This window comes from Salvia miltiorrhiza, chromosome 1, assembly GCF_028751815.1.
Source record: "Salvia miltiorrhiza cultivar Shanhuang (shh) chromosome 1, IMPLAD_Smil_shh, whole genome shotgun sequence".
NCBI classification, from domain to species: Eukaryota; Viridiplantae; Streptophyta; class Magnoliopsida; order Lamiales; family Lamiaceae; genus Salvia; species Salvia miltiorrhiza.
In genome coordinates this window covers 43977661-44005538 of record NC_080387.1, presented here as the reverse complement: position 1 = coordinate 44005538, position 27878 = coordinate 43977661, and the positions used below count along the sequence as shown (strand labels likewise).

The following is a 27878-nucleotide window of genomic DNA, read 5'->3' as shown; positions in this document are numbered from 1 at the left end:
ATGTGCGAGTGCAACAAAGCAAAATTAAATAAACAAGTGAAAGTATAATCAATGATTCAATATCTATAATTCACAATTTTAAATTCAAGTTTATTGTCCGGTGATTTTTAAAAATATTTATTTCTCATAAAAAAAGAAAGAATGGAAAGTACGTGTTTGTGTGTGTTAATTAATACAGATGTGGAGCAAATGTCCACATGGAGACATTGATATCTGGATGGTAGTGGGACTCAGATGAGTTGTTTTCCTTAAATATAGAGGTCGAAATCTCATACAAAAAAACACATGCCCACTTTGATGTTATTTATATAGATACATCTAAGGTTTAAATATTGGACACGTCGTAGCTGCAATTATAGAAATTAGAGGCAGATCTAAGTTCCAAACATTTTATTTTATATGTTTGGGCTCACACACTTTCTTGGCTCTATATGTCTAGATTGTCGGGCAGAGGCATCAGACGCTCTCAATTTTATGGACTATTATTCCATATCAAAATATGATTTCATATTTTATTTGAATGCATCCATCCAAAATGTCTCATTTTCATGGTAAAGATAAAAAATGGGTTTGTTTAAAAGAAATTTTCGTATGTATAAGAGTGCCAATTTGGCGACACATAATGCCCAATTTGCATAATTGAAGAATTCATCAAAAATACTCTTTCCGTCCCACCATAAGTGAGACTCTTTCTATTTTAGGTGTTTCATTATAAGTGAGACTGTTTCCTTTTTGGGTAAAACTTTTACCATTTAAACATATTTTCACTTTTTCATGTTAGTTGTTACTGAAAAATGTAGAAATAATAATATGGTAATTTTCATGTTAGTTGTTACTGATTTTATATTTAGGATTCGTCAAAGAGTTTTATACCGTATGTTGAATTCATACTGATTATTTTATTTTCATTATGGTGCAGTATTTTCATAATCCTTTTAATGAGTTTTATTGTGAGATTTTTTTTGCAAATTCTAATGAATACAACACTTCTTGAGCCCCATCTCTCGAAAAGTCACTTTCTTTGACATGAATAGCACATATTATGTAAAAATAGATGATTATTTAAACGTGACGATATATAGGATAGAATTATTGAAAACAAATTATTGCAAGCACTAAGATTTTATAAGCCAATTCGTGTAATCTCGATCAGATAGTAGATGTGAAGTGTTCGTATAGTTGGATTTTAATTAGTTACCCAGTAGTCTCTAAATAATTTTAATCAAAACATGAGTTTTTTTTAAGTATTTCAATTCATAATTGAAAACACACACACACACATATTGGTCGATAACTCGATATATTTGGCCAATAAATGAAAATGGTTAATAGTATTTTGTATTGTCCCCAATTTTAAGCAATTTTCATAATTTTTTTGCAACTTTCATTTCTTCTTAGAAAATCCTACACTTTCAATATTTTTCATAAAATGTCATGCGATCCAAATTCTGGTGAAGGAAATTTAGATGATTCATCTCACTGGAGTTTGAGGTGGAATTGCTTTCCCACCTCGCCATATAAAATGACTTCGTTTTGATGCTAGGTGGGAATTTTTTTTTCGAAAAATTCAAAAATTTCTCAATCTCTGATCATCTCTAATTATCGTCTCACAACAAAACCCTCCTCACATGGCGGTGGCAGGATTTAATAACATAACTGATAATCTCCAATTAATTTATTTATTCAAGTGTTCGTACTAATATTTCATCGAATCCTAATTAAGCTAAATAAAAAATTTAGTCTATAAGAGTTTAAAACCATAACCACTTATGAAAATATAAAATATTAATATAAACATACCTTCCAATTATTATTAATTTGATTTAGTTTGATGGATTTTATTAATTTTTGAATATCCCTTCTTATATGAACATTAATTGATATATGAATACATCAAAGGAAGCAAAACCATATCCTAGATTATGGGATTCAATAATCACGAAACCAAAATTGAGTGGTTGAGTTCAACTTACTTAGGAAAATATATGAATCACTAAAACGACCGATCTCCAGCAATTATTGTGCAAGTGGCATACATGATGTTGACTATCACATAAAATATATTAAAACCAACAATGACAACATCATGTTGTAAATGTCACATGTGCCTATAAAGAAATCCTCCAATAGTTTAATTATCGGCAAAGCCACGGTTTGTAGACGGGATCATTGTTTGAATTTTATATATAAATAAATATAGAAAAAACTAATTATTTTTAAAAAAATGAAAAATGGTTTTGGGGGAGGGGGGGGGGGGGCACCTTAAGAAATCTCTATCTCTATGTAATAGTTGGAATTGGAGTGTGTGTAATGAGTTGGGAAATTATTCAATAATAATTGAATACTTATTTTTAAGTAAAATTCGATAATCGATTCGTTAATTTGTAGGAGCAATGAATATAAACTCGCAGGCTAAGTCATAGAAGTTTGTATTGATATTTTTTAATTAAAATGTACACGGGCCAATTTCATAAAATTAATTTACTTTGTTAAAAGCTGTATTTCATAATTGGAATTACATATAAATATTTCACATTAAGCCATGTTTGGTAGGGTAATTTTGAAGGTTGAAAATGGATTCAATTAATTCAATCAATTATTTGTTTGGTTTGGATAATGAGTTAACTATTACCTTTACTTGAGGGCAATCCAATCACACCACGTTTGGTTGGGTGTTTTTAGAGATTGGAAAGGGATTCAATTAATTTAATCCATTACTTGTTGTTTGGTTTGAGTAATGAGTTAGCCATTACCCTTACTTGAGGGTAATCCAATCACTCAATTTGTTACCCCTCAAAATAAAGGAGAAACAAAAGAAAAGGAATCTCTTACTAATGATTATTTTCTATTGTTAAACCAAACACTCAATAAAAGTAATGGTTATTGTTACCATTCCACTCTTTTATTTGAATTCATTCTCTTTCGATTCCTCTACTTGAACCAAACGAGCACTAAAATAGAAGAGAAACAAAAGAAAGGGAATCCCTTACTAGTGATTTATTTCTATTGTTAAACCAAACACTCAATAAAAATACTAATAGTTATTGTTATAATTCCATCCATTTATTTGATTTCATTATCTTTTTATTCTTCTACTTGAACCAAACGAGCACTAAATTAAGCTCATTTCTGTAATCTATACTATATTAAAAAGAGAATTTCCAATTTGAAATCAATTTCAAATTAATTTCAAAATTGAGTGGCAATTTTGTAGTTATAATAAAATTGAAGGTTTATGTTTGAACTATATATTTTGCTTTTTATTTTCATTTTCTTTAATTAACTTCTTATTTGTTGTTACATTTCTTTCCAAATTTATCAAATTTGATTAATTATAAAATATTTAATATGCATATCAAATTAAAGATCACGATAAGAGCTTTAATGTGATATATTTTATGAAAATATTTGATTTAAAATGTAAAAATTAAATTTGTTTAGATATTAAAGTTTTATAAATTTCTTTCTCCTCTCTCATCTTTTTTGAATAAATATATTTGTAATTCTTTTTAATTAGTATTTTATTTTTAGTTTTTTAACTTATTTTTTTGTTTTTATTTTTCATAATATCAAATTTTATAATTGTGAATTCTTTTTTATTTTTTCAATATTCAATTCAAATATATTCAATTAAAATTTTAATTTTTTATTATATTTATAAGTATAATAATTGAATTAGTAATAATTTTATATAAATACAAAAATTAAAAATATTTTCCCGTGCATTGCACGGGATGCAAATGCTAGTGCAAGATCAATCTTGAGTTTTAATATCTGATTTGAGTTAATTAATTTAATACTTTCACAGTCTACTAAACATCTTCTTATTTCTTCATTTTCGTCCGTTCATGAAATATATTCTTAATTCATTTTTCTGAAAATAATTCTACCAACAATGACTTTTACAATTCTCATATATTTATATATATTGTTGTTGATGTATCCATCACTTTTTAAAATAATCCAATAGTTATCATTTTTTTTAATTTACAGAACCTTTTTTCACTTATTAAATGTAAAATTAATTTTTCTTAAACTCGTGCGATTAAATAACAACATCCATCAATAAAAAACGAATTGCAGTTGGTAAGTGTCTTTGCAATGGAAACTTCATCTACTACTACATTAATAGAAAGCCAAATGTAGGAAGTGCTGCCAAGTGCCAATGCCATAGTCTAAATTAATTTTACTCTATTCAATTTCAAGTCTCATTTGACGTAAATTTTGTTTTAGGTACAAGCTAATTCACTTCACGATAGGGTCGTGTGAATTAACACTAAATAAGTATTTGCAAAATAAGGTAATACTTTTTAAATTAAATTAATGCCATATCCTCATTCAGTCATTTGTGGATAATGATATGCTAGTCACCTTCAGTCTTCTGAGAACAAATTTCATTAGCACTGGTTGCATTTAGTTTATCTAGCATTTTTCTTTTATTATTTTATATATTTATTTTGATTAAAAAATCTCATAAATTATTATTAACATTAAAAAAATTATATAAAAAATCAAAATTTTGAAAATTCATTGCCGTCAACAAATATTCTAATCAATACCTTAAACGATGAGAATTTACAATTTTTGATCGCCGACAAATTTGGGTGAGCTTTAACTGCGAAAAATTAAATGATAGTACTCCCTCTGTTCTAATTTATGAATATACATAAGGTATGGACATGAATATTCAAAAATGAATAATCTATAATAAAATAGAAAAAATAAAATAACTTTTTTTAAAGATATATTTATCAAAAAAAGCATGAGACAAACGAACATATTCGTTTTTAAGTGAAAATAAATATAATTATTTGTGAGCCACAATGATATTGGATATAAATAATTAGTTATATGGAAGTGTTTTGTTTTATGTATTGATTTATTATTTTAGGAAGCGAACTATTAAAATAAGGCATTTAAATAAGAAAATGTGAAATATGAAATTGAGACAAATGAATTACTATTTTCTAAGTTCTTATTAAAGATCAAATCCAAGTTTCAAATTAAGTCAAAGTTTGTGATGTAAATGATAATTATCTATATTCTTCTTATCGTTAGTTCCTCATCGATCGTAAAACTTAAGTTATTCTTTTGTCTTCAACTGATAACAATACAAACATATAGTCCTCAACATTACAAAACTTTTTTTTTTAAGAATTATAGAGGTATCTGATATATAATCAAATAAGTAACTCGCACGTAGGCATGACCTCTCACTACAAAAAAATAAGAAATTACCGGCGGCGATTACCGCCGGTAAAAAAGGGGCGGCCGCCGGCGATTCCATTACCGGCGGCCCTCTGCCACCGGTAATGATCTCGTCGGAGATGTGATTGTCGGCGGCGAAGCTCAGCCGCCGGAGATTGGCGGCGGCTCTACCGCCGGTATATTTTCTCGGGAAACTCAGGTGGTTTCCCGAACATTTACCGGCGGTTCTCGCCGCCGCTGATTACCGGCGGCTATGTGTCGCCGGTAATCAGCGGCGGTAGAGGTGCCGTCGGTGATCACCACCACCACACCGATGGTCGTCGATGTTGAGAGATTACCGGCGGGCCCGTGCCGCCGCTAATTACCGGAGGCAATATGCCGCTGGTAATTAAATAATTATTTTAATTATATAATTATTTATTTTATTTATTTATTTATTTTATTTATTTATTTATCTCCACTAATATTTTCGTATTTATACAATATTTCAAACCTTAGGCGAACTTCCCAGTGGGTCACCCATCTTAGTTGTGCTCTAAGTCAAGCACGCTTAACCTTGAAGTTCCTTTTGAATTGTCCCCAGTAGAGAACACTCGTATAATTGATATATCTATTACCTATTAAATCATTTAAAGGCTATTTCAATATACAATATATATCATATATTCATAACATTTGAATATGAGGAGATAATATCCAAGTAATGTTGATAATTACGGACCAGTCTCGTGCCGCCCGTATTTTTATGGCAAATAAATATTTATTTTTTAATTTTTTTTAATTTTTTTTATCAATATAGTTTATTAATCATAAGTATTTTAATTTGATATTTTTAATGTATTTTTGAATTCATTTGCATATATGTCCTTATTTTTATGTCGAAACAATATATCTATTTATTAATCAATATGTTATTATTTTTTTTTATCAATCTACGTTATAGAGTATAAGTATTTTCATTTTGTAATTATAATGTATTTTGAATTCATTTGCATACCTTGAATTCACTCACAATAAATAGGACGATTTGAAAACATAAAACAATTAAATTGTTCAACAAAACACAAATGTTAAACAAAGTTCAAGTGTAATTGTGTTTGTTCAGAAACATAACATAAATAAAAAAAAAAGTTCAACATGATATAGATACATAGAAGTGATGCTCAAGGTAGCTGACCCGACCGCCTCAGTATCTCCTCGAACTGACTCATCCGCTGCTCAAGGGCCTCACGTGCTGCTCGTTCGGCCTCACGTGCGGCTCGTTCGGCCTCACGTGCTGCTTATTGGGCTGCCCTATCCTCCTCAGTCCTTTGGAGACGCTCCTCCAGTGTGGAGATCCGAGTCTCATACATCCGCTGAGACATTTGGGAAGAGCCTGTACTGTTAGTAGACCCCCTACTAAACTGGCTCACACCGGCACTTCCAGTGCCGTACAGTCGTGACCTACCGGGACGTACGAGCTCCAAGTAGACCTCATCGAGTCGGTCCTCTCGTCCTGTCTCAGCAGCAACGCGATGAATCTCCGCCTAATTCATACATAACAATACACAATTATTATAAAATAAATACATTTTACTATGTATTACTAATATTTGTTCAAACTTAAACATTTACATCAAGGTTGGCATCCTTTTCTGACACAAAAGTTCCATCTGCGTACATGTGTAGGTGGAGGAAAGTGCTGTAGTTAGATGCAGTTGGGGGGACTTCACCATCCACGAGCTGTTCATGCATTTATATAAGATAAATAAGGTAATATATATATATAATATTAAGTATTTATTACATTGAAGTAAGATTTTCTTCTCATCCCTTTCAAGCGTATAACATGCTTTTGTCTCATCCCTTTCCTTTTATGGAAAAAATTATTCACAAAAAGTAGGAATTTTGGGGCCCACATCACATTTTTAACTCTACACCACACTATTTAATAATCTAATTAACATATTCCTAAATAACCGTGCCTAAAAGAAACAAGACATTTCAAGTGGGACGGAGGGAGTACTTTTTATAAGGACGGAGGGAGTAGAAAAGTGAGTGTCATCAGCTACTTTTAGAAGCACATAAATTAATATAGTGCCTTTAACTCACGACCAACAGTAGCCTAACGACGTCGTCATCATCATCCCACTTCGGTTGACATCAACAACACCACATTGCCATCGTAATCGCCTTATACCCTCTGCACTCAGACGCAACAACAAAACCCATAATAGATGAACAAATCACATGAGAATGAGAGAAAATGAACAACAAATTAAGGTAATAGATAAAAAAGTGTTCATGCATATTTATGTTCCATATTATGCATAATAAAAATTCGTGAAAACCTAAAAATATGCGAAAACCCTAAACCATCAGCTTAATGTTGTCGTCTTCATCACTACTCCAAATCCCCGCTTCAGTCGACATCAACAATACCACGCCGCTATCGTCGCCGCCTTATACACTCTGCACTCAAATGCAACAACAACAACACCCACAACAGATGAATAGATCGCAGGAGAAAAATAGAAGATGAACAGTAAATTAGAGTAACAAATTAAGAATTATTCATGCACATTTGTATGTAAAATCATGTATATTTATGTTCAACATTATGCATATTTAAAACACGTTAAAAAACAAAACAAAAAAATGCGAAAAAACCTAACTCATCATATTTTAAAAAAAAACAATAATACTCCTTCATGTTTTTCGTATTGAAAGACATTTGCCATGTGTCAATTTTTATATGTCCGAATAAATATAAGAGTAAAATTTTGAAGTAGCCAAAATGAAGCATAAAACACAATTTATGGCCACACATTGAAAAAACACAAATTTTGGCCATTTTTATTGATTTGGACGTTTTTGCCCTTAATGAGGCGGACCGGGTAGGGTCAGGCACGCGGGTCGCGTGCCGGGTCGGGTTAGGCACTTATGGCACTATTAGTGCCATAAGTGCCAACGGAAATTCAAAATAAAACTAAGTAAAATGGTCATTTGGGCACTTATGGCACTAATAGTGCCATACGTGCAGCACAAATACAGAAACAACATCATTTAAACCCTAAATGGATAATCTAAACCCTAAATGGAACATCTAAACCCCAAATGAATAATCTAAACCCTAAATGGAATATCTAAACCCTAGGGGGAAGTGTGCACTTATGGCACTATTAGTGCCATAAGTGTCATACGTGCAGCACAGATCAGGCGAAGATCAGATCTGCCGATGGAGGAGGCGGCGCAATGATCAGATCAGATCCACCGCCACCGCCTCGTCAGATCAGATCCACCGCCGCCTCATCAGATCAGATCTGCCGTCGCCGCCGCCTCATCCTCCGCCACCTGACCGACCTCCTCCACGCCGCCGATTTCAGAGGACCGGATCTCCTGCACCGCCGCTGCCTCATCCTCTACTCCGATGAAGTCTGCCCAAGCCGCGAGAGCTCCGACGAATTCTCCAAGCTCGGCGCCGCTGGAGAGAGAGAGAGGGAGATGAGAAAGAGAGAGGAGAGAGAGAGAGAGAGAAGGGTAAAATAGTCATGACATACAAAAAATGGCCAAAATTTATGTTTTTTCAAATGGTGGACAAAATTTGATGTTGTATGTTGAGTAGGGCCATTTGGCCCTATTGTTTCTAAATATAATATATATTTCAAATTTAAATTTATATACTACTTAAAAGATAATCTACATAATCCACTTCCTACGATATCATTATATTTTATATATTCATGGTTTGCAAAAAATTGAAAATATGATCCTCATTTTTTTGACATTATAGTTCTATTTGGTTGAGCATATTATATATTCATGGTTTGGAAAAATTGAAAATGTGATCCTCATTTTTTTGACATGAATTCCAAAATTTCAACTGTTACATTTCAAGCAGGCCTCATTTCAATGTGTTCAATTTTTTTGAGAGGGAATATGTGTTCAATTTTATTGCTTGTATTTTTCTCCTTTTCCTTTCATAAAAAGAATTGACAGGCAGTTATGTTGGCCATAATAAATGCCTTTTTCATTGATTGCTACGAAATACGAATTGATGACAACTGTTGCGAAATAAACGACTGTACCTTGGCGACCAATCGATTAGTCGATTAGCTATTTGGATATATTATAATCCTTTATTTTATTAGATCAATACACATCGAAATTATATTTAAAACGATATGAGATTGAGTACTGATACGAGTCTACAAAATATAACTCTAAAAAGCAGACGATACAAATTTTAATAAAAATAATTAAATATATTATAAATAAAAAAGAGATTCATTTAAAAAATAATAATAATAATTAATTATTCTAAAAAATTTAATTGTATTGTAAATAAAGAAAGAATTTCACAATAAAAAGTTTTTAAAATATAAATAAATTTACTTCCCCCGTCCTATTTTAATAAGCTACACGAAGATTAAAAATTTTACTTTTTAAGAGGAAATTGGTATGGTCCACACCAATTAAATACATTTTTTATTTAAAATTGAAAATGTCTCAAAAAGAAAAACAAGTCTATTAGAGTGGAACGGATGTAGTGATTTTTGTAAATATTTTAAAATGATGAAAAAATAACGAAAAGTATATAATAAAAGAAGTAAATCAAAATGTACAAGTCTCCGTGTTACATATACATACGAAATGAAGGCGGCTAATTGGGATGTTGCCTGGTTTTGTTTCCCCTGATGGGATTGTTAAATGCATTCACATCTTTCTCTCTCTGAAAAAAAGTAAATACTTTAAACACGTTTTACATGAGAAAAAATTAGAAGCACGAAACCTTAAAGGCCAAATGCTTATAATTTCTTTGATTTGAATTGTAACACTATAGTTTATTAATTATTGCAACTACTAAAACGAAAATTCTTCCAAACTAAATTCTAAAATATTGAACAATATGCTAAAAATTTCGTCCATTCTTAAATTACATAATATGATGGTAGTGCACTAAATTTTTCTTCACTTGAAGTTTAATTTGGTCGGATTTTTTATTTTAGGGAATAAATTTCAACAAACTGCAAATTCGTATTATTGATAGTGCAAATTAAATTTCACGAAAAAAAACAAACTATGAACAAAGTTTATGATTTTAATATTAATTAATTAGCCTTACTTGACAAATCAAATTGGATTTTATTGGTTTGCGAGTACCAAACATTTTACACAAAGTGCTTGTTGGGGTATTGGTTTTCAATTAGATGGTCTGTGTGCCAACCTTCACCGAAGATCAAGTGAGTTTTCAAATTATATACTAATTTTATTCAACACGTCAAAATGGTTGTTCAATTTAATTCCAATCTTAAGATAAAATATACTCCATTCGTCCCTGAAATAAATTTCTCTTTTTCTTTTTTGGACGTCCCCCAAATAAGTTCTTATTTCTTTCTTTCCATTTTTTGACAACTACCACACCACTAATAATACTTTATTTATTCTTACTTTTTACTTTTTCACCATTGTCAATATTAATTATAACATTTTTCACATTTTCACCACTCCCAATACTAATTCTAATATATTTTTCTCCACTATCAATATATTTTACCATTTTCCTTAAAACTCGTGTCGTCCCCAAAGAGGAATTTATTTTGGAGACGGAGGGAGTAGTTTAATTAGTAAGATATTTACCTTCCCATTAATAGATTGAGAGTTTGAACCAGGGGGCTTAGCCCACTGGCCACCAGGTCCTCACTTAAGTGAAGTGACCTGGGTTCGATCCCTATTGGGAGCGAATTGGAGATTGGAGATATAAGGTGGATTTGGTGAATGGAGAGATAAGGTGGTTCTTGGAGTGGATGAGGAACTAATTACTAACATCTAACATGACTTTGTCCGATAAAAAAAAAAAATAGATTGAGAGTTTGAATAATCTAACACACGTTGAGTATGTATATGATTGTATAATTTAAAAAAATAGAAAAACTTAGCCACACTCTTCATTTATTTGTTTATAGGTTGATTGCTGCTATACTCCAATCATCAGCCAAAGGATAACGTCAACAATTCCTTGTGAATGCCTAATAAGTTGAGATATTAATTTCTTTTATAAAATAATTAGTTTAAGTCCTATAGATATAATGTGAATTGTATTTTTATTTATTTAATTATTTAGTATAGTTTATACTAGCTTGATTGTTGATTTGAGGTGCAAGGGGTTTGAATGCAAAAATCCTCATCACCAAATTGAATTCTAGAAAACAAAAAAATCAAAATTTTAAATTTTAAAAATTACAATCCTTATTAAAGATTTTTTTTTTCTGGATCCACCCCTTACGATTTACAGAGTCATCGGATAGGCATATTCTTATAGTATTCATAAGATTCCTAGGAACAGAATTACTATGTTTGAATGGTTGCGCAAAATATTTTGTTTGCGGTAGAAAATCTAAAATTTTATACTATTTAATTAAAATGACGCCGGGTCCCATTTAAGAAAAAAAAAAAAAAAAGATGTAAAAGTAAAAAGTCAGAAATCAACCATTTTGTATCCCGATTCCAAAATTTGATTTTGATTAAGATATCAACAAATCCACCATAAATTTGCTTCACTGCTGAGTCCTCGTGCAAGCCACCTCTCTCTCTCTCTCGCCTCTGCATTTATTTTCTCTCTATCTCTCACTACTCTTTCGCACACAAGCGTGTGTTCCTCCATGTGTGTATCAGCTGCGTCTATGTGTTCGTCTGTCACAATTGTATAGCGGATGTTCAGGTTGATATGTCCTGAATCTTAAACAAAGATCCGAATCTCGAGTATTTTCGCAATTTTCCGAACCGAATCCAAGGAATATTCGTTTGTTGATGCTCATCTAAATCTCGCTGCTTCCGGTTCCGGCTGCCGACGAATTCCTCCGGTGTCTTGTTCTTCATTATTGCCGGTAAAGGCTCTGTTTTTTCTGCATGTATGTGCTTTCGTGTATATATTGTATATGCATGTGTATTTGGATGAATGAAGTTTGAGGTGGATAGGACATCGGGATTGATTGAGTTATGAAGATTTAATTTTCGTCACTTATGTATTTTATTCATTGATTACATTTCCATTTCCTTAAAAGTTCGGCATTCTGTCAAAATTGGGAAGTATTGGCGAGTGATTTGACTGTATTTAATCTTTCTAGCCAGAGTCATTTTCTCATATGATATCATTCTTTTTTATGGTATTTGTGTGAATAAATAGTATTTTGGGGGTCATGTGATCAGCCTATTTTGGAGTGGTTTGGTTTATGACGAAGAAGTGTATGCTTTTGATTCCGGCAAGAGAATAGTTGTTGATGTGCTGACAAGTTTTGTTCATTGGAATTTTCTGCATATTGGTTGTTGGTTCATAAGTATGGAGATCAAGTCAATATAGAGGAGCTTGATTACTTGTCTTATAATATATCTATATATTTGTTTTCTGTGAATTGTCTAATTTGAGGTCTAAACTGTCAGCCTGGAACTCTCAGATTTGATTGAAGCATTTTTTGAAGATCTCCAACTTGGCTGTTACATCAAGGTAGGAGCTCTTTTTTTTTATTATTCAAACGAGAGTGCGTGGAAAATGTTTTGTATTCTTACCCAAGATTTGTTTCTATATTGCCTCTTCATCTATGTGAAACGGCATAATAGGATATGGAGGTGCATTGAATATCCTTTTTCCCAATAAAGTAAAAGGACAACAAAAGAATGTATGTATATAAATACATGTATGTTTACTTGGGCATATTCATTTATATAGTTGGTGGTGAAACTGAGAATTTGTAGGGATTGGGCATCGGGGTCTGTTGCTAGTTTGATTCTGCTTCAAATTGAGAAGAAGTCTGTAGGGAGTCTTTCAGGGTCACTGTTGTGATACATTTGTGAAGATTTTCCAGGTGCAATGGTGACATAAAAATTTGATTTTCTTTAATTATTGCATATGATGACATGGCACGTCCGGCTCAGGGGACTGTACTTTTGTGCAAGCTATCAGTTTGATGGTGCACAGTGATCATCAGTGTATAGTTTGAGGCATAAGTGATCACTATTTGTCATGTATCAGTTTGAGGAGAACAAATTGCAGAACTCGTAGTTACTCTCTCTGACATTCATGTAAAGTGACTTTTAATGATTATTGCTCAGATTATGTGGAAATAATGATGCTTTCATTTAAAAAAACTATGATAGCCACCAACCAGAATTAGCATAAATGTAATGCAAATGCATGTTATTCTTACCTGAATTTGTGTTGTTCCAGAAACAGATATGGTTGCATTCGGGAAAAAGTTGAAGGAGAGGCAAATTCAAGAATGGGAAGGGTATGTGCATCACATGAGCATTCTGATTCAATTCAGATTTATGTCAAAAGTTAATAATTACTGAATAATTTGGAACATCATAAAATGATTTCTTGGAATCTAAGTTATCGAGGTTGCTATAGATACATATCCCATGTTGTGTATGACTATGTGATAGATATGCTTCACTAAGATTGGTTGAAATTTTAACAATAACTTTAATAACTGATAACTATATCTTAGATGTATAATATAGCTGTTCAAGAACCTGGACGATAGTGAACACTTATCAAGCAAAAAAACATATACATAATTATTTCTATCATGACCTTCAGTTTTCTTCACTTGAAATGATTTATTTTTGTGCAATGTAGATATTACATCAACTACAAATTAATGAAGAAAAAGGTAAAGCAGTACACAAATCAAATTGAAGCTGGAGCACTGGAACGGCGACATGTTCTCAAGGATTTCTCCAGAATGTTGGATAATCAGGTATAGTAAATATTTGACAATCATCAATCTCTTTAATTTCTAATTTTTTAGTTATGTACTTTATCAACATGGTTTGAGTTACATAATGTTAATTAAAATGATAACAGTTTGTCAAGAGAAGTATTGGCATAATAAAGAAAATGTAAAATTTTCTGATAAGGCCAAAGTGAAATCTAAAGTTACATGGAAACTGTTATGGCTTATTTTTGTAAGGGTTTTTGTTTTATATAATTCCCACATTCGGTGTATGTGTTTGATGAAATATTAAACATGGACATCTATATCTCAAATGCCATCTTTATTAGTGTTGTAGGTTATTCTTTAGATCTAGATAAGTAAAGACCTTTTAACTAATATGCTGGAGAAGAGGACTTCTGAGATTTTGTTTGTATATATGTTGTATTTCTTATGAATAGTTATTTTCTTGCTCATCACAGTAAGTTCTTTACTTCTTTTCCACTGTAGTTTATATATTGCCTTGTTGTCACTGCAGATAGAAAAAATTGTTCTTTTTATGCTGGAACAACAAGGCCTACTCGCAAGCAGGATTGCCCAACTGAATGAACAACAAGAGACTCTTCAAGAACAACCTGACATATCGAAAATATCTGAGCTACGCGAAGCTTACAGGGCAGTTGGGCAGGACCTTTTAAAGCTTCTCTTTTTTGTTGAAATGAATGCCATTGGTCTGAGGAAGATCCTTAAGAAGTTTGATAAGCGTTTTGGGTACAAATTCACAGATTACTATGTCAAAACTCGCGCTAATCATCCTTACTCCCAGCTTCAGCAAGTATTCAAGCATGTGGTAATATTAAATGGAAACGAATCGCACTGCTTCTACATTCTTGCCCTCTACTGATGTACCTGAGACAATCTGCAGTTTTTTGTTTTCTCTCAGCTTTATCGAAGCTATCACAACATCAATAATCAATCAATAATGAGATCTAATAATAATGTACCACAATCAACAAAAATGTAAATTAAACATATCATGATTAGCATTACTGGTGACTGTAGGGTTTGGGTGCTGTTGTTGGAGCTATATCTCGTAATCTTGCTGATCTTCAGGACCGCCAGGGGAGCTACTTATCAATCTATGATCAGCCTGCACTCCCACTCCAGGCATGCATGTGTTCATATTCTTATGGCTTTCTTAGTTATTGTAATAGCTTACTGCTTGAGATTAATCATTCCCTTATGATTTATGATTCGGCAGGAGCCTGTTGTTGACTCACTTAAATCAGCTGTTGATAGATTAACCCATTCAACAAATTTCCTTGAGTTTTTGGGCCAACATGCACTTATCATGCATGATGAGTTACCGTCTGCGGTAGATGAACATATTGAAGATCAGAGATACCATTTCATGTCTCTTCTTCTGAACTTGGCAAACACCTTTCTTTATATGGTCAACACATATATTATTGTTCCCACAGCAGATGACTACTCTACGAGCCTTGGTGCAGCTCCAACAGTCTGTGGTATCGTAATTGGGGCAATGGCAGTTGCACAGATATTTTCTTCTGTGTATTTCAGTGCTTGGTCTAACAAGTCATACTTCAGACCGTTGGTCTTTAGCAGCATAGTTCTCCTCATTGGAAACGCTATGTATGCATTGGCTTATGATGCCAATTCATTGACGATACTTTTGCTTGGTCGTGTATTTTGCGGGTAGGTAACTGATTGATCTTCCTATATCCATGTGTCTATTGTTATTTCATTCTTGATGTGATTTGTATGTTAGCATACCTGTGTGGTTTATGTGTATATGATTTGTATGTTAGCATGCCTGTGTGGTTTATGTGTATATGGTTTGTATGCTAGCATGCCTGTGTGGTTTGTCTCATATCGCTTTCCTTGCTTTCTATAACAAGTTAATTTTGCTGAATATTTATCGTCTAGATCTTAGATGCTTTTGCTATGTCTAATGTAAGTGCTGCTGATACTGCTTACTAGCTACTTTATCCTGCCTTCTTTGTGCCTCATAAAAAACAAGTGTAACACAAAGTCTTCTCTTCCCGGTATTTGGCCACACTTTAGATCTTAAGTTTCCTTTTGTTTCTTAGTCCAAGTCTAAAACCACGTAGTGGACATATTATAGTGACCCAGAATAAGTTTTCCAGATGAGAGACAATAAGGTTATGTTCAAATTAAGGTATTTAAAATTGAAGGATTTGAAAGGAATATATTTCAAATCTGTCCTTATAGTGGATTTCAACCCCCAAATCTCCAAAAGATAAATTTCATATTCATATCAATCTGAACAACCTCCTATCGATTTGAAATGGATCTTCAAATCCTTCACCTATCAAATTAAAATGGATCCTCAAATCCTTCACTCTGAAAACAACCCAAGGATAGTTTATGGAAAACGGGTTAATGTGTGCTCTAGCTTTAAATCTAATGTTTGTCCTTCTACTTGCTCAGCAGACTCCATCCTTTCCTTTACTAGCTGTCTTGATTGTGCCCAAAGAAAATCCGTTTTCATTGGTGAAGATCTGATACATGTTGAGATGATAATATAAATGAGATTTTCTGTCTTAACACTAGCTGGCCCTTACATTTGCATGCTGAATGCTGTACCTGATCCCAAAGTAATTAACTTGGATAAGATTTGATGGTTCCCCTGTTTTTTGTGTACTTGCAGTTTGGGTTCTGCAAGAGCTGTTAATCGGCGTTACATTAGTGACTGTGTGCCACTTAAAATCCGGATGCAGGCTTCTGCAGGTTTTGTTAGTGCCAGTGCTTTGGGAATGGCATGTGGCCCTGCATTTGCAGGGCTACTTCAAACTAATTTCAAGATCTTCAATATCACATTTAATCAAGTCACTCTACCTGGTTGGGTAATGACTATCGCGTGGCTGTGCTATTTAGTATGGTTGTCGATCTCATTCAGAGAACCTGCTCGTGAGACTGAAGATGATGCCCCAGAGCAATCTAGTGCTGGTACCTTGCAATTTAGTGCTCGTTTGTTCTTTCTTTATTTTACCTTTTTTTTTTAATTTCATTTTTCATTTGGTTTTGTGATGGTAAAAGATAAACCAAAAAAAAGTTAGTAATGTATAACTAACAAGTTCTCAAAAGAATTAACTAGTCATATCAAGACGAACCTACTAGGTTTTTTGGGACTTAATTAGGTATATTTTTCTTTTTTGTCTTGTCAAATTTCGTTCAAGTTGGGCACATCCACACATTGTGCATATTATGTGTGGATTAAAATGCCTCTTGACTGTGAGAAATGAACTCACACGTACCAACATCCACTGTATGTTTATATTCTGCTTCCCTTCAGAGTGAGTCTTCCTGAAATCCACCCCATATTCCTCTTATGTCATTACAATGGCTGCTATGAAATCCACCCCAAATGTTTTACTTGTTTAGAGTTTAGTGTAAAAAGGTATATGCTTTTGGAGTTTTAGAAGTGTCCTCATGGCTATCAATTTATTGAAAGCCATTTTTAGATTTGTATCTTTCAACTTCACGTGAGGGGGAATGGAATGAGTAATGGTTCTTCTCTTGACCAACTCTGGTAGCCTGTTTATTTATTTCTTTCTTATTACTTTCTTGCTTAGGTAGGGGTGTTTAACTAGAGTGTTGGCAATGAATAGAAACCTAGGCTGATCTAAGTAATTCGCTTATGTTCAAGATCTGCCCTTAATTTTCATCTAGCATTTGTGATTCTTAACTTAGCTGTTTGTCCTGGCTTCATGTGTGGGCCTGCCCACAAGCAGGCCGAGTTGCAAACAATGACTCTTAAAACATGATATTTCATTTGTTTGCGACAGCACAAAATGATAAGCTAGAGAAGGGACTTGCACAACCATTACTTACGTCAGCAGAACATGAACAAGATGACGGGGATCAAGAATGTGATGCGAGTGAAGAGGCTCCAGAAGAATCTCGTCGACCAGCCAACTCACTAGGAGCAGCCTATAGGTTACTCACACCATCTGTAAAGGTAATAATACAAATACTTACCAATTTATGTTTGTTTGAGCTGTTAGACTTACCTATTCCTGCATAATTATTCTCAGAAAAATGACCTGCAATTTATTTCATTTTGGTTTTTAACTAGTGCGCCTGTGCCATTTAATAACTTTTTGTACATTTGCCCGTAAAAAATTAACAATTAACATCCTTCCGGAGCTCAACATAACATCATTATCTTAGCAATCATATATCTCATCAGAGAAGACCATCAAAGTTGATTGATTGGGGGTGTGAATCAACCTCATAGGCATCATAATGCATCTTGTCACTTTTTCTTATCGAGTCAATACATGAAAATTTTCTCCTGGATTACTGCATTAAACAACATTGAGTTCATTCAAATTCATTTGATTAGGATGTGTATATAGGGTAAACTTTACGCCTTTTCATCTGCACTCCATTTCTGGCTTGAACTCCACATCAAACTGCTCTATTGAAATCTAACTTTGACTAAGATGCTTCTCTCAATTAATTTTTGCGCGTGACCTTATGATGTCCATATTGTTGAATGAGGACTCCTGATAAGTCCCCAGGATGTGTTTGAACTGGAAATGGGGCAAACCAATGAACAGATTAAGATTGTTTCTGAACTACCAAAGCACTATATATAAGTTTAAGATTATCTCTGTGCTTCATGATCCTATAACTTGGAACGGTTATGCATTGGGAAAAGGCATTTTTTTTAATTTTATTATTTTATTGTATCTTTGTGATAACCAAATTTTGGTCCTTCTAATGTCTCAAAAGCTCTCTCTTTTTGCTGTCCATGTTAGAGTAGTAAATTCTTGTTTATGAACCTCATAAAAGTTTATATTCTCTATGCTATTTGCAGGTTCAATTGTTGATATACTTCATGCTCAAATATGCAATGGAGATCCTACTTTCAGAATCTAGTGTAATCTCATCGTACTACTTTGGTTGGACTACTGGCACAGTGTCTATCTTTCTTGCCTGCCTTGGTCTTACAGTTCTTCCAATAAACATTGTTGTTGGAAATTACATAAGCAATATGTACGAGGACAGGTAATTTCTCATCTCTAGACTCTAATATCAAGACTTAGATATGAAACATCTAAAGCAAGTGTGGACTTCATATTTGATATCTATTAACCCTCTAAATTAATATTGTGTCAAAAGTTGATAAAGAAACTTTTTTCAAAAAGTTTTATATGTGGTGCGTGGAAGTAAGTATGTTTTTCTTTGTGCCGGGTGATTAATGATATTTCTAACCCAATATGGAAAGATACACTTGTATTTTTAACCAGCAGCATCCATGAAATTTGGTTCCATGATTTGTACTTAATTCCATTGTCACTGACTAGTATCGTGTCATCTATGATATATAATATACCAACCTACTGAAAGATATGCAGTTCAATCAATTTTATAAGTAAGTGCTTTTCATCTTATGCCAACCGTGCTAATAATTATTCTGATCAATCTTTTGGCAGGCAAATATTACTGACATCTGAAATTGTGGTCTTCCTGGGTATACTTTTTAGTTTCCAGTTTATCGTCCCATATTCAGTGCCACAATATGTCTGTTCAGGGCTCATCATGTTTGTAGCTGCTGAAGTATTGGAAGGTAATATCTCATTAATCATGAAAAATAGCATACTCGAAAAATGCCTATGAATATTGTTGATGATATGTTGTGGGATCATTGCAGGTGTCAATTTGTCGCTACTCTCCAGAGTAATGTCGTCCAGGCTTTCTCGTGGGACATACAATGGTGGCCTTCTATCGACAGAAGCTGGGACGCTTGCTCGAGTGATTGCAGATGCAACAATCACCATAGGTGGTTATTTCGGGCAGAGTAACCTTTTAAATCTCACCCTCATTCCCTCTCTGGTGATTTGCATAGGTTCCATTGTAGCCACATGTTGTACCTACAATTCTCTTTACTAAGCTTATTTTGTGTATCGTGACCACGCCTTACTAGTTCATTCATATTCTTTATTGGTTATGGTATAAATCCAAAATTTTGGATATTTGATTGCTTGAGTGAATGCTGTAAATTATGAGAGAAATGCTTCATTTTCCTTGCAATGTGAATATCTTATCTCATCTATATGCTACCGTTGTTGATTCAGGTAAAAGCTTTGTTTTATTGATTTTGCTTTGTGCTTGGCTTTTATGAACATACACAAGATCCTCTATATTTTTTTTTCCTTTTCCTCTATCCTCTATAGTTTTTTTTTTTTCTTGTGTTTTATTTGTCGATAATTATGGCATAGGGCATTTTGTTTTGATTGTGATAGAGCACCGGTGTTGATTGCTGGAAATGTAAGAAGGGCAGGGACACCATTGGTAACAGAATAAGAGATGATTCAATTTACTCACAGCAATTTGCAGCATTGAAATTCAATTTTAGGTCTATAGTGAAATTCTTCAGTTTTGGGTCACCATTTACATTGAAAATGAGGTTAGCTCGATTTAAAATTGGGTAAAGACTAGTGACCTTAACGATTACTGATTTTGAAGCTGTTGTGTTGATCGTGTGGTAGAGTAGGATCATTGATTTTGAAGTAGTCGTATGTGTGTGTCGATCCATCCTTAGAGTGATTAATGTTTGAAGTAAAGATGTCAGGTTAATGTTACAATTACTTTTTCGATCCATCCTTAGAGTGATTAATGTTTGAAGTAAAGATGTCAGGTTAATGTTACAATTACTAAAAAAAGAAGATTTGAAATAGTCTTTGACATACATTTATTTTTAACTGCTCTTGATGAGTAGTTCCATTGAAGAAATGGCGCCTCGGTGGTAGGTTTTCATGGCCCCCTCATTTCTTGTTGTATTTTGAATATTATATTATGTTGATTTGTTTAATGTATAGGATTTAATGCACTACATGTTTGTTGAGCTTTTGTTTATTGATTTCTTTAATATATAGGGTCTAGTGTCGTACATATGTCGATTTCTTTAATTCAATTTTTTTTACTTGCATGCAATACAAAATTTGCTATTAACATTAGTTATGGTGATAAATTTGTTACCAAATTAAATGGCAGATACTTGTATTGTGGAGGAAGTTTCAACCTTCATTTTATTGAAACAAAGCTTGTAGTAAAAATTTAACTCCGGATCAATCCATTGGCGACCACCACAATCATCCCACTAAAATTAAGACATTACATAATCAGCAGGGTAACACCCATAAAAAAATCAACCAACTTCTTGTATTGCCAAAACTGCATAACAAACCTTACTTGACGAACACGACAACAATAGAACCTATGTTATAGATTGTTCTCCGTGTGAGAAGTCTTGTATTCGACTAGAAGATTATGATCGCATACCATAACCCCATTAAAATTATTACAATTCCCTTAATTTGTGAGGTATCATTGGGGAGGTAAACGAACCAGTGTAGGAGCTCGCCATCGTTTCAACTTTAAGCTTCAGCCTCCCTCTCCTTTCAATTTTCAGTTATTTTGTCGTTGAGAAAGACGAAACGTGGCCTATATATTAATTTTAATTAACCGTAAAACCCCTAAATCAATTAAGGGTATAAGAACCTTATTTCTAACTAAACACTTTAAATTAAGATAAAATGACGACATTTTATTTTAAAGAAAACGTCGTCATTCACTTCATCGGCCGATGTTGACACGTCAACTATTTCAATTGCCAAGTCTGTTTGAATTTGGGGTCGTAAATCTTCGACGGATGCAAAATCGGATAAATAACATAATTTAGAGATATTGGGTCAGAAAATTTAAAACAATGCAAATTAAATACAAATTTAAAATAGCTAGGGTATTTAGGGGAATTAACCACTTTATCAATTATGCTGACATTGATATCACCAACTGCCACTGAATGCTATAAAAATAGATTCTTTCAGCGATGGATACCATAAAAAGTTCGCGCGCTACATAGTAAATAAAACGCGCGCAAACAATTGAGAGAATGCTTAGAGCATCCGCAATGGGGTTCCTTGATAGCCTACTTGATAGTGGTTGTGTTATTGAGTAGGTAGTGCTGCATTGGGGTTCCTTGATAGCCTACTTGATTTTTCTAGTTTTTAAAGAGGAGAGAGAAATTTTTAAAGAGGAGAAGAGAATTAAAAAAAAAAAAAAAAAAAAAAAAAAAAGAAATTACTCGAGCATACTCGATAACTCGAGTAGCACTCACTTGCAACGCCTACTCGAGTGCAATACTCGAGTTCGAGTAAGCTATCGAGGATAGCGTTACTCATGCTCTTAGTACATCACATCTAAAAGTATGAGTATTAATCTTTCTATCCACGATATCGTTTCTATTTTTTATTTTGGTCCGTTCATAATATCATTTCCACATCCATTATAGCAGTAGGGTCCACAAATCTCATTCACAACAATACCCATTACTAACAATTATTATTCATCACTTTTTTAAAATTCGTATCGTCCACAAAGTGGTAACAATATCGTGGCCGGAGGGAGTAATTTGTAAATGCTACGAATAGATCTATTAAAAGAATAGAAGAACAATGTATGAGGCGATCACGTTTAATTATTAATTAACTTTTGAATGCTGATTGTCATGTAATTTATAAACAACATTATACAATTTTATGTAAAATATTATTAATTTCGTGATATTATTTTCAAAATCCTACAAATTACTACATCTTATCACTAGAACTAATCTGGTTTCCGAAAAATATTCATGTACATAGTGCATGTGGCCACATCTATTACAACCCCCAAAGCCCAAAAAACCATGAATGATAGTAAGAAGAATATAATACTTAATTAATCCCCCTTTTATTTCATACAGATTAAAAAAAATGCATATTAATTAATCCACAATCGAAAATTAGTCCCATTTTTATATGCATTTATTCCATTTTGCCCTTAAGTAATTAAGGTCATTTTAGTAAAAACAAAGTTTTAAAGCAATTCCAATTAAGAAATTGGACTATATTTTGGAACATCCCGAAAAGAAATCAGTGAGTAATTTAGTGGGACGGATGGAGTAATATACTCGGAGTGGGCCGGACTCTTTTCCTCATTGAATAAAAAGCTAGGAGGCATGAGCGTAGTGGAATAAACGAAAAAGCATGGTAGCATCAAAGGATATCCTTAGCATAATCCATATTTTCTTCAAAGGCTTATCATATTCGATCCACTTTCTTGACATATATATAAAGTCCTGAAGCCAGCCGCTCTCACTCTTGATCAAATTGCATTGTTGTATTTTTGTATCATCATCATCATGCATGTGTTTTTCTGAGTTATGAGCAAATCAGTTTTAGGGCTTCTCTCCTTTGGCAGATGATGCATGATGGAATATATACTGTACATTTGCCAAAGGAGAGTTGCCCTCAGACTGCTTTAGCTTAATCAACAACCCTTTTTCTGCATATTTTCATCTTTGTTTAATCATGTCACTTTTATCAATTAGAAACAGTTCTTCCAAAATTTAAGTCAAAATTCGATAAGGCGTCTTGAAATAGTGATATTAATTCGTTTGCGGTACAAATAGTGTACTATCACGAAAATTATTTAGAAATTAAATATGGGTACTATTTCTTTGGATTATGAAGATCAACGGTGCATGCATCGCCCGAATTCGAATCCTGTAAGGTGCGATTTTTTTTATTTTTTTTTCTCGAGCGCATTTAATTACATAACGAATACAGTAACTTTAAATACCAGTGAAGTGTTCTTAGTTCTCATTTTAAATTGCAGCTTTCACTATATATAAGAGAAGCTTCAAATGAGAATCTTCTCTTAAATATACATGAACTTGAGAACCATTTTCAACCAGTGTCAGGATCTATTATGTATATTAATATTGTGGTGAGTTTTAATTAGGAAAAATTGCATGTAAATACACAAATTTTGGTCAAACTCCATATTTGACGTGAAGTTAGGATTTTACAATTAAATACACCAACTTTGTAAATTGTTCAATTTTGACGCTGATTTCATTTTTCCCAAATTTTAAAATGACGTAGCTCCTACCTGACTCGCTGGCACACGCCTTTTAGTTTGTAAAATTCTAACTTCACGTCAAATATGAATTTTGAGCAAAGTTTGTGTATTTGCATGCAATTTTCCCTTTTAACTACATCAAATTAAAAGATAAAGCCCACAAGGAAATAACTAAAACTTGGTAGAGCAAAAGAAAATTGCCGAGGAATATGCAAGATTCGAGGAGAATCTCCAACGTCTAAACTTTTTGTTTAGGGTTCCGATGAAAACTCGAAAACCACAAACATAGACAACAACAATGTGAATTTTTGAAGGATGAAGGATAGAATAGTGAAATATTGATGAGTAGAAATTTCGATATGATGGAGCATATTTGATAGAGTTTTTAGTGAGTAATTTCTTCTTTGATATTTTTAATTTCTTGCTTAATCTCAGTTTCCCTCTTAATCTTGTCAAGTTACATCTCTTATAACATAATATATCGTACAATTAATGTATTTGAAATATAAGGTAAAGGTGCACATTAACCCTTGAATTTGATACCCCTAGAGCTTTTACCCCCCGAAACTCGGTCAAGTTGCATTGACCTCTCTGAACTCTCGAAATAATGGTGCATTTAATTCCACGCGTTAAACGATAGTTTAACATCGTTTTTTTTTTTTGGTCATCTTCTCCAGTTGAATTCCTTAAATTTTTCGGCAACATTCATCTGTCGAAAGGGGAAATCCCCAAATGTTAAACGACTGTCCAGCCCGGCCTGACCGAGTCGGAGTTCTTCATCGCCGAAGCCGAGTTCGGATTCGCATTCTCAGTCGGCTTGCCTGTCGGTGCCGGCTTCCCCGACTAGCCTCCATTGACCTCCCCATCGCCTCCATCTCCTTCCATATAGCTCGCAACGCGCTCTGGTCGAAATCGTGGGGGCTGTGCCCCCCTGCATCGGAAAAGGCCCTAAAATTCGCCTGCACCGCTCTGAAGCGGGCGCCGCTCCTGATCCCCATTTTCAAACCGCTGCTACATCCCCTGCAACTTTAGCCTCGCCGGAAACCCTATATTCTACGTCGACGAGAATCGAATTTTCTGCTACGGCTTCGATCTATCTGACTTCTTCGATCGCGAATATCCACACTCTTCCACGATAAAATCACGATTCACCGACCCGCCGCGGGGAAATCGACGGGGAATTTCTCGAGGAGAAGCCTCGACGCCGGCACGCGGATGCCGCGGTGGGTGGAGTTCTGGAGCGACACCGCCGTGGATCGGCGGTGGAGGAGCTCGAATTCGTCGTCGTCGCCAGATAGGTACATCGACATGCCGAGATCCAATTTGCCGGAGTGGGATGGATTTTGGAGAAATGTGGGAGTGGAACGATTCGTGTTTTCCGATGTGTTTTCGCTGGATTTGGGGATTTCCCCTTTCGACAGATGAATGTCGCCGGAAAATTGAAGGAATTCAGCCGAAGAAGATGACCTAAAAAAGAAAAGAAAACGGCGTTAAACCGCCGTTTAACGCGTGGAGTTAAATGCACCATTGTTTCGGGAGTTCATGGAGGTCAACGCAACTTGACCGAGTTTGGGAGGATAAAAGCTCTAGGGATGTCAAGTTCAGGAGCTAATGTGCACATTTACCCTAAAATATATTTAGATAATAAGGCCTTTCAATTGTGATTTTTACCTATCAAAGTACCCAAAAAAAAGGAGCATAAAATTATCCTCACTAATGTATATTTACATAGTTAAATCCTACTTTCGTTGTTGGAATTATTGAATCTCAATCGATTTTTTTTTAAGAATTTATTTATTGCTCTCAAATATATAGTGTTGACCCTCAATTCATGATAAATTCTCACTTTCTCCACTTTATAAGGTGAACGATCAAGAAAAAGAATAAAAATGTTACAAAGTTGAGATGACCGAGTTTGTCTAAAAGGGCATGGGTCAAATCCCACTCTCAACAATTATTTTAATATTTTATATTTTTTCTATCTTGAAATGAGAATACTATTCTTAGAATTATCAAAAAAAAAAATTGTTTCAACAATTATTTAATTTGTCATTTTTATTTCTTCAAACGAGAATAGTATTTCTGGATATTTTTTTTGTCTCAACAATTATTTAATTGGGTAAATATCACTTTAAACCCCAAACTATTTTCGCACTATCAATTATATCCTGAACTATTGAAAATAATTTTTTAAACCTTGAACTATCAATTTTGTATCAATTGTACCCTTTATTCATTTTTCATCCTTTGAGCCAAAAAAAAGAATGATTCTAAATATATTGTAGTATCCGGTGAGCCACGTCAAATTTTTGAAGCTAAAAAAAATGAACGGATGGTATAATTGATACAAAATTGATAATTCAAGGTTTAAAAAATTATTTTCGATAGTTCAGAATATAATTGATAGTACGAAAATAATTTGGGGTTTAAAATGATATTTACCCTATTTAATTTGTGTTTTTTTTTTCTTCAAACGAGAATAGTATATTTAGAATTTTTTTTGTCTCGACATTTATTTATCTTTCGTCTTTTTTTGATCTTCAAAGGATAATAGTATATTTAGAATTATTAATTTTTTGTCAGAAATCCTACTCATTATATTTAGAATTAGGAAAAAAAATGCATATACATATATCAATTTTGCTTCATCTTTAATTTTGCACATGACTTGATTTTTTCTTGTAAAATCATTAACATTTGATTTTGTTCCACTTTCCCATAATTTTAAATTTCGCTCAAATTGAATCTGAGGTGGCGCTTATATGGCAGTAGGGCATGTGTTGACCTCTCTCTCGTAACTACATCACTCATATGTAAACTTAGGGCAAAATTTGATTTTTCAAATTTGTTTCATCTCAAGCAAAATTCCTTGATAAATTGTACTCCCTCCTACTCACAAAAATATGTCCGTTTTGTCATTTTTTACCGTATCACAAAAATATGCCCCTTTTTATTTTTGCACATGACCCCATCACAATCTCTTTACTTTTTATCTATACTTTTTATAAAGCTTGACCTCTTTTTCCACTCACTATACACTTTTATCTAATATTTCTTAAAATTCGTGTCATTTTTAAAGGGGCATGCTTTTGTAAGACGAAGAGATTAGTATTTTTGTGGCAAAACACTTTTACATTCAAAGTGACATTCTTCACAAAGATGTCGTATACGTGATGTCGATTTCAATGTGAGATTATTTCGCCATAAAAACAGCTTATTGATGAATTTCACCGTAATTTAGCTTGAGAGCAAATGAATTTGAAAATTTTGAATTTCACCTTACAAACCACATTGTAACGATGGAAGAGAGGTCTGCACATGCCCGAGTGCCACATAAGCGCCAAGTTGGATTAAATTTGGGCGAAATTTTAAATTATGAAAAAATTGAACAAAATCAAAAGTTGGTGATTTTGTAGGAAAAAATCAAAGGGAGGAAATCTAAAATACCCACCTTTTACAAATTACATTTCCCATATACCCACTTTTTGAAAATGATTTACCCCATACCCATTGTATTAATTTAATATTTCTTACCCTGAAAAAGCTGTGCGTAATGATTGGGGAAAATGATTTGCAGTGTGGATGTCGACGTACTGAGTGATTCCGTTAGTTATTCATTGCGCATAGTCCAAACTCTGCGCAATTAATATGCGCAGAGTTAATATTGGAGCGCATAGTTGAGTTATAATACTTAATTTGAGCATTGTTTGTATTACTATGCGTTGTAATTTTTTGATTTCCGCAGTGTTTGCGATTTGAATGCGCATTGTTTTAATAATTGGAAGTTAAGATTGAGATATAAAATTAGCATATAACTATGCACATATAACTATTGCGCATATAACTATGCGCATATAACTATTGATTTCTGCAGTAACTATGCGCATATAAAATTAGTATTTTAATTAAAAAATTAATGCGCATATAACTATTGCGCATATAAAATTATAGACTTACGCATTTAAAATTAGTTAAAATTATAGTAAAATTAATGCGCATATAACTATTGCGCATATA

At 33.3% G+C, this 27878-nt stretch overlaps 2 protein-coding genes and 1 pseudogene across 8 annotated transcripts; 2 read left to right on the top strand and 1 right to left on the bottom strand.

Annotated features, from left to right (window-relative positions):
- Positions 1 to 6488: 6488 nt before the first annotated feature.
- On the bottom strand, positions 6489 to 6942 carry LOC131008510 (uncharacterized). Its single transcript, XM_057935385.1, has 2 exons — positions 6823 to 6942; positions 6489 to 6734 (listed from the first exon to the last, which is right to left on the bottom strand). Exons 1-2 carry the CDS (start codon positions 6940 to 6942, stop codon positions 6489 to 6491), a joined length of 366 nt encoding a protein of 121 aa, XP_057791368.1.
- Positions 6943 to 11637: 4695 nt separating this feature from the next.
- LOC131026152 (SPX domain-containing membrane protein At4g22990-like) lies at positions 11638 to 20007 on the top strand. Of its 7 annotated transcripts, XM_057955950.1 has the most exons (14): positions 11674 to 12074; positions 12628 to 12691; positions 12805 to 12863; positions 12940 to 13049; positions 13412 to 13472; positions 13826 to 13946; positions 14440 to 14751; positions 14964 to 15068; positions 15163 to 15617; positions 16594 to 16892; positions 17732 to 17904; positions 18769 to 18959; positions 19388 to 19521; positions 19606 to 20007. In XM_057955950.1, the coding sequence occupies exons 5-14, from the start codon at positions 13420 to 13422 to the stop codon at positions 19842 to 19844; spliced, it is 2082 nt and encodes a 693-aa protein (XP_057811933.1). In that variant the 5' UTR covers positions 11674 to 12074; positions 12628 to 12691; positions 12805 to 12863; positions 12940 to 13049; positions 13412 to 13419; the 3' UTR covers positions 19845 to 20007. The 7 variants fall into 7 exon arrangements, with proteins under 7 accessions (XP_057811907.1, XP_057811933.1, XP_057811927.1 ...); XM_057955944.1 differs by lacking the exon at positions 12940 to 13049; XM_057955941.1 differs by having other exon boundaries at positions 12805 to 13049.
- Positions 20008 to 24353: 4346 nt separating this feature from the next.
- On the top strand, positions 24354 to 25548 carry LOC131008505 (uncharacterized; annotated as a pseudogene).
- Positions 25549 to 27878: the final 2330 nt, after the last annotated feature.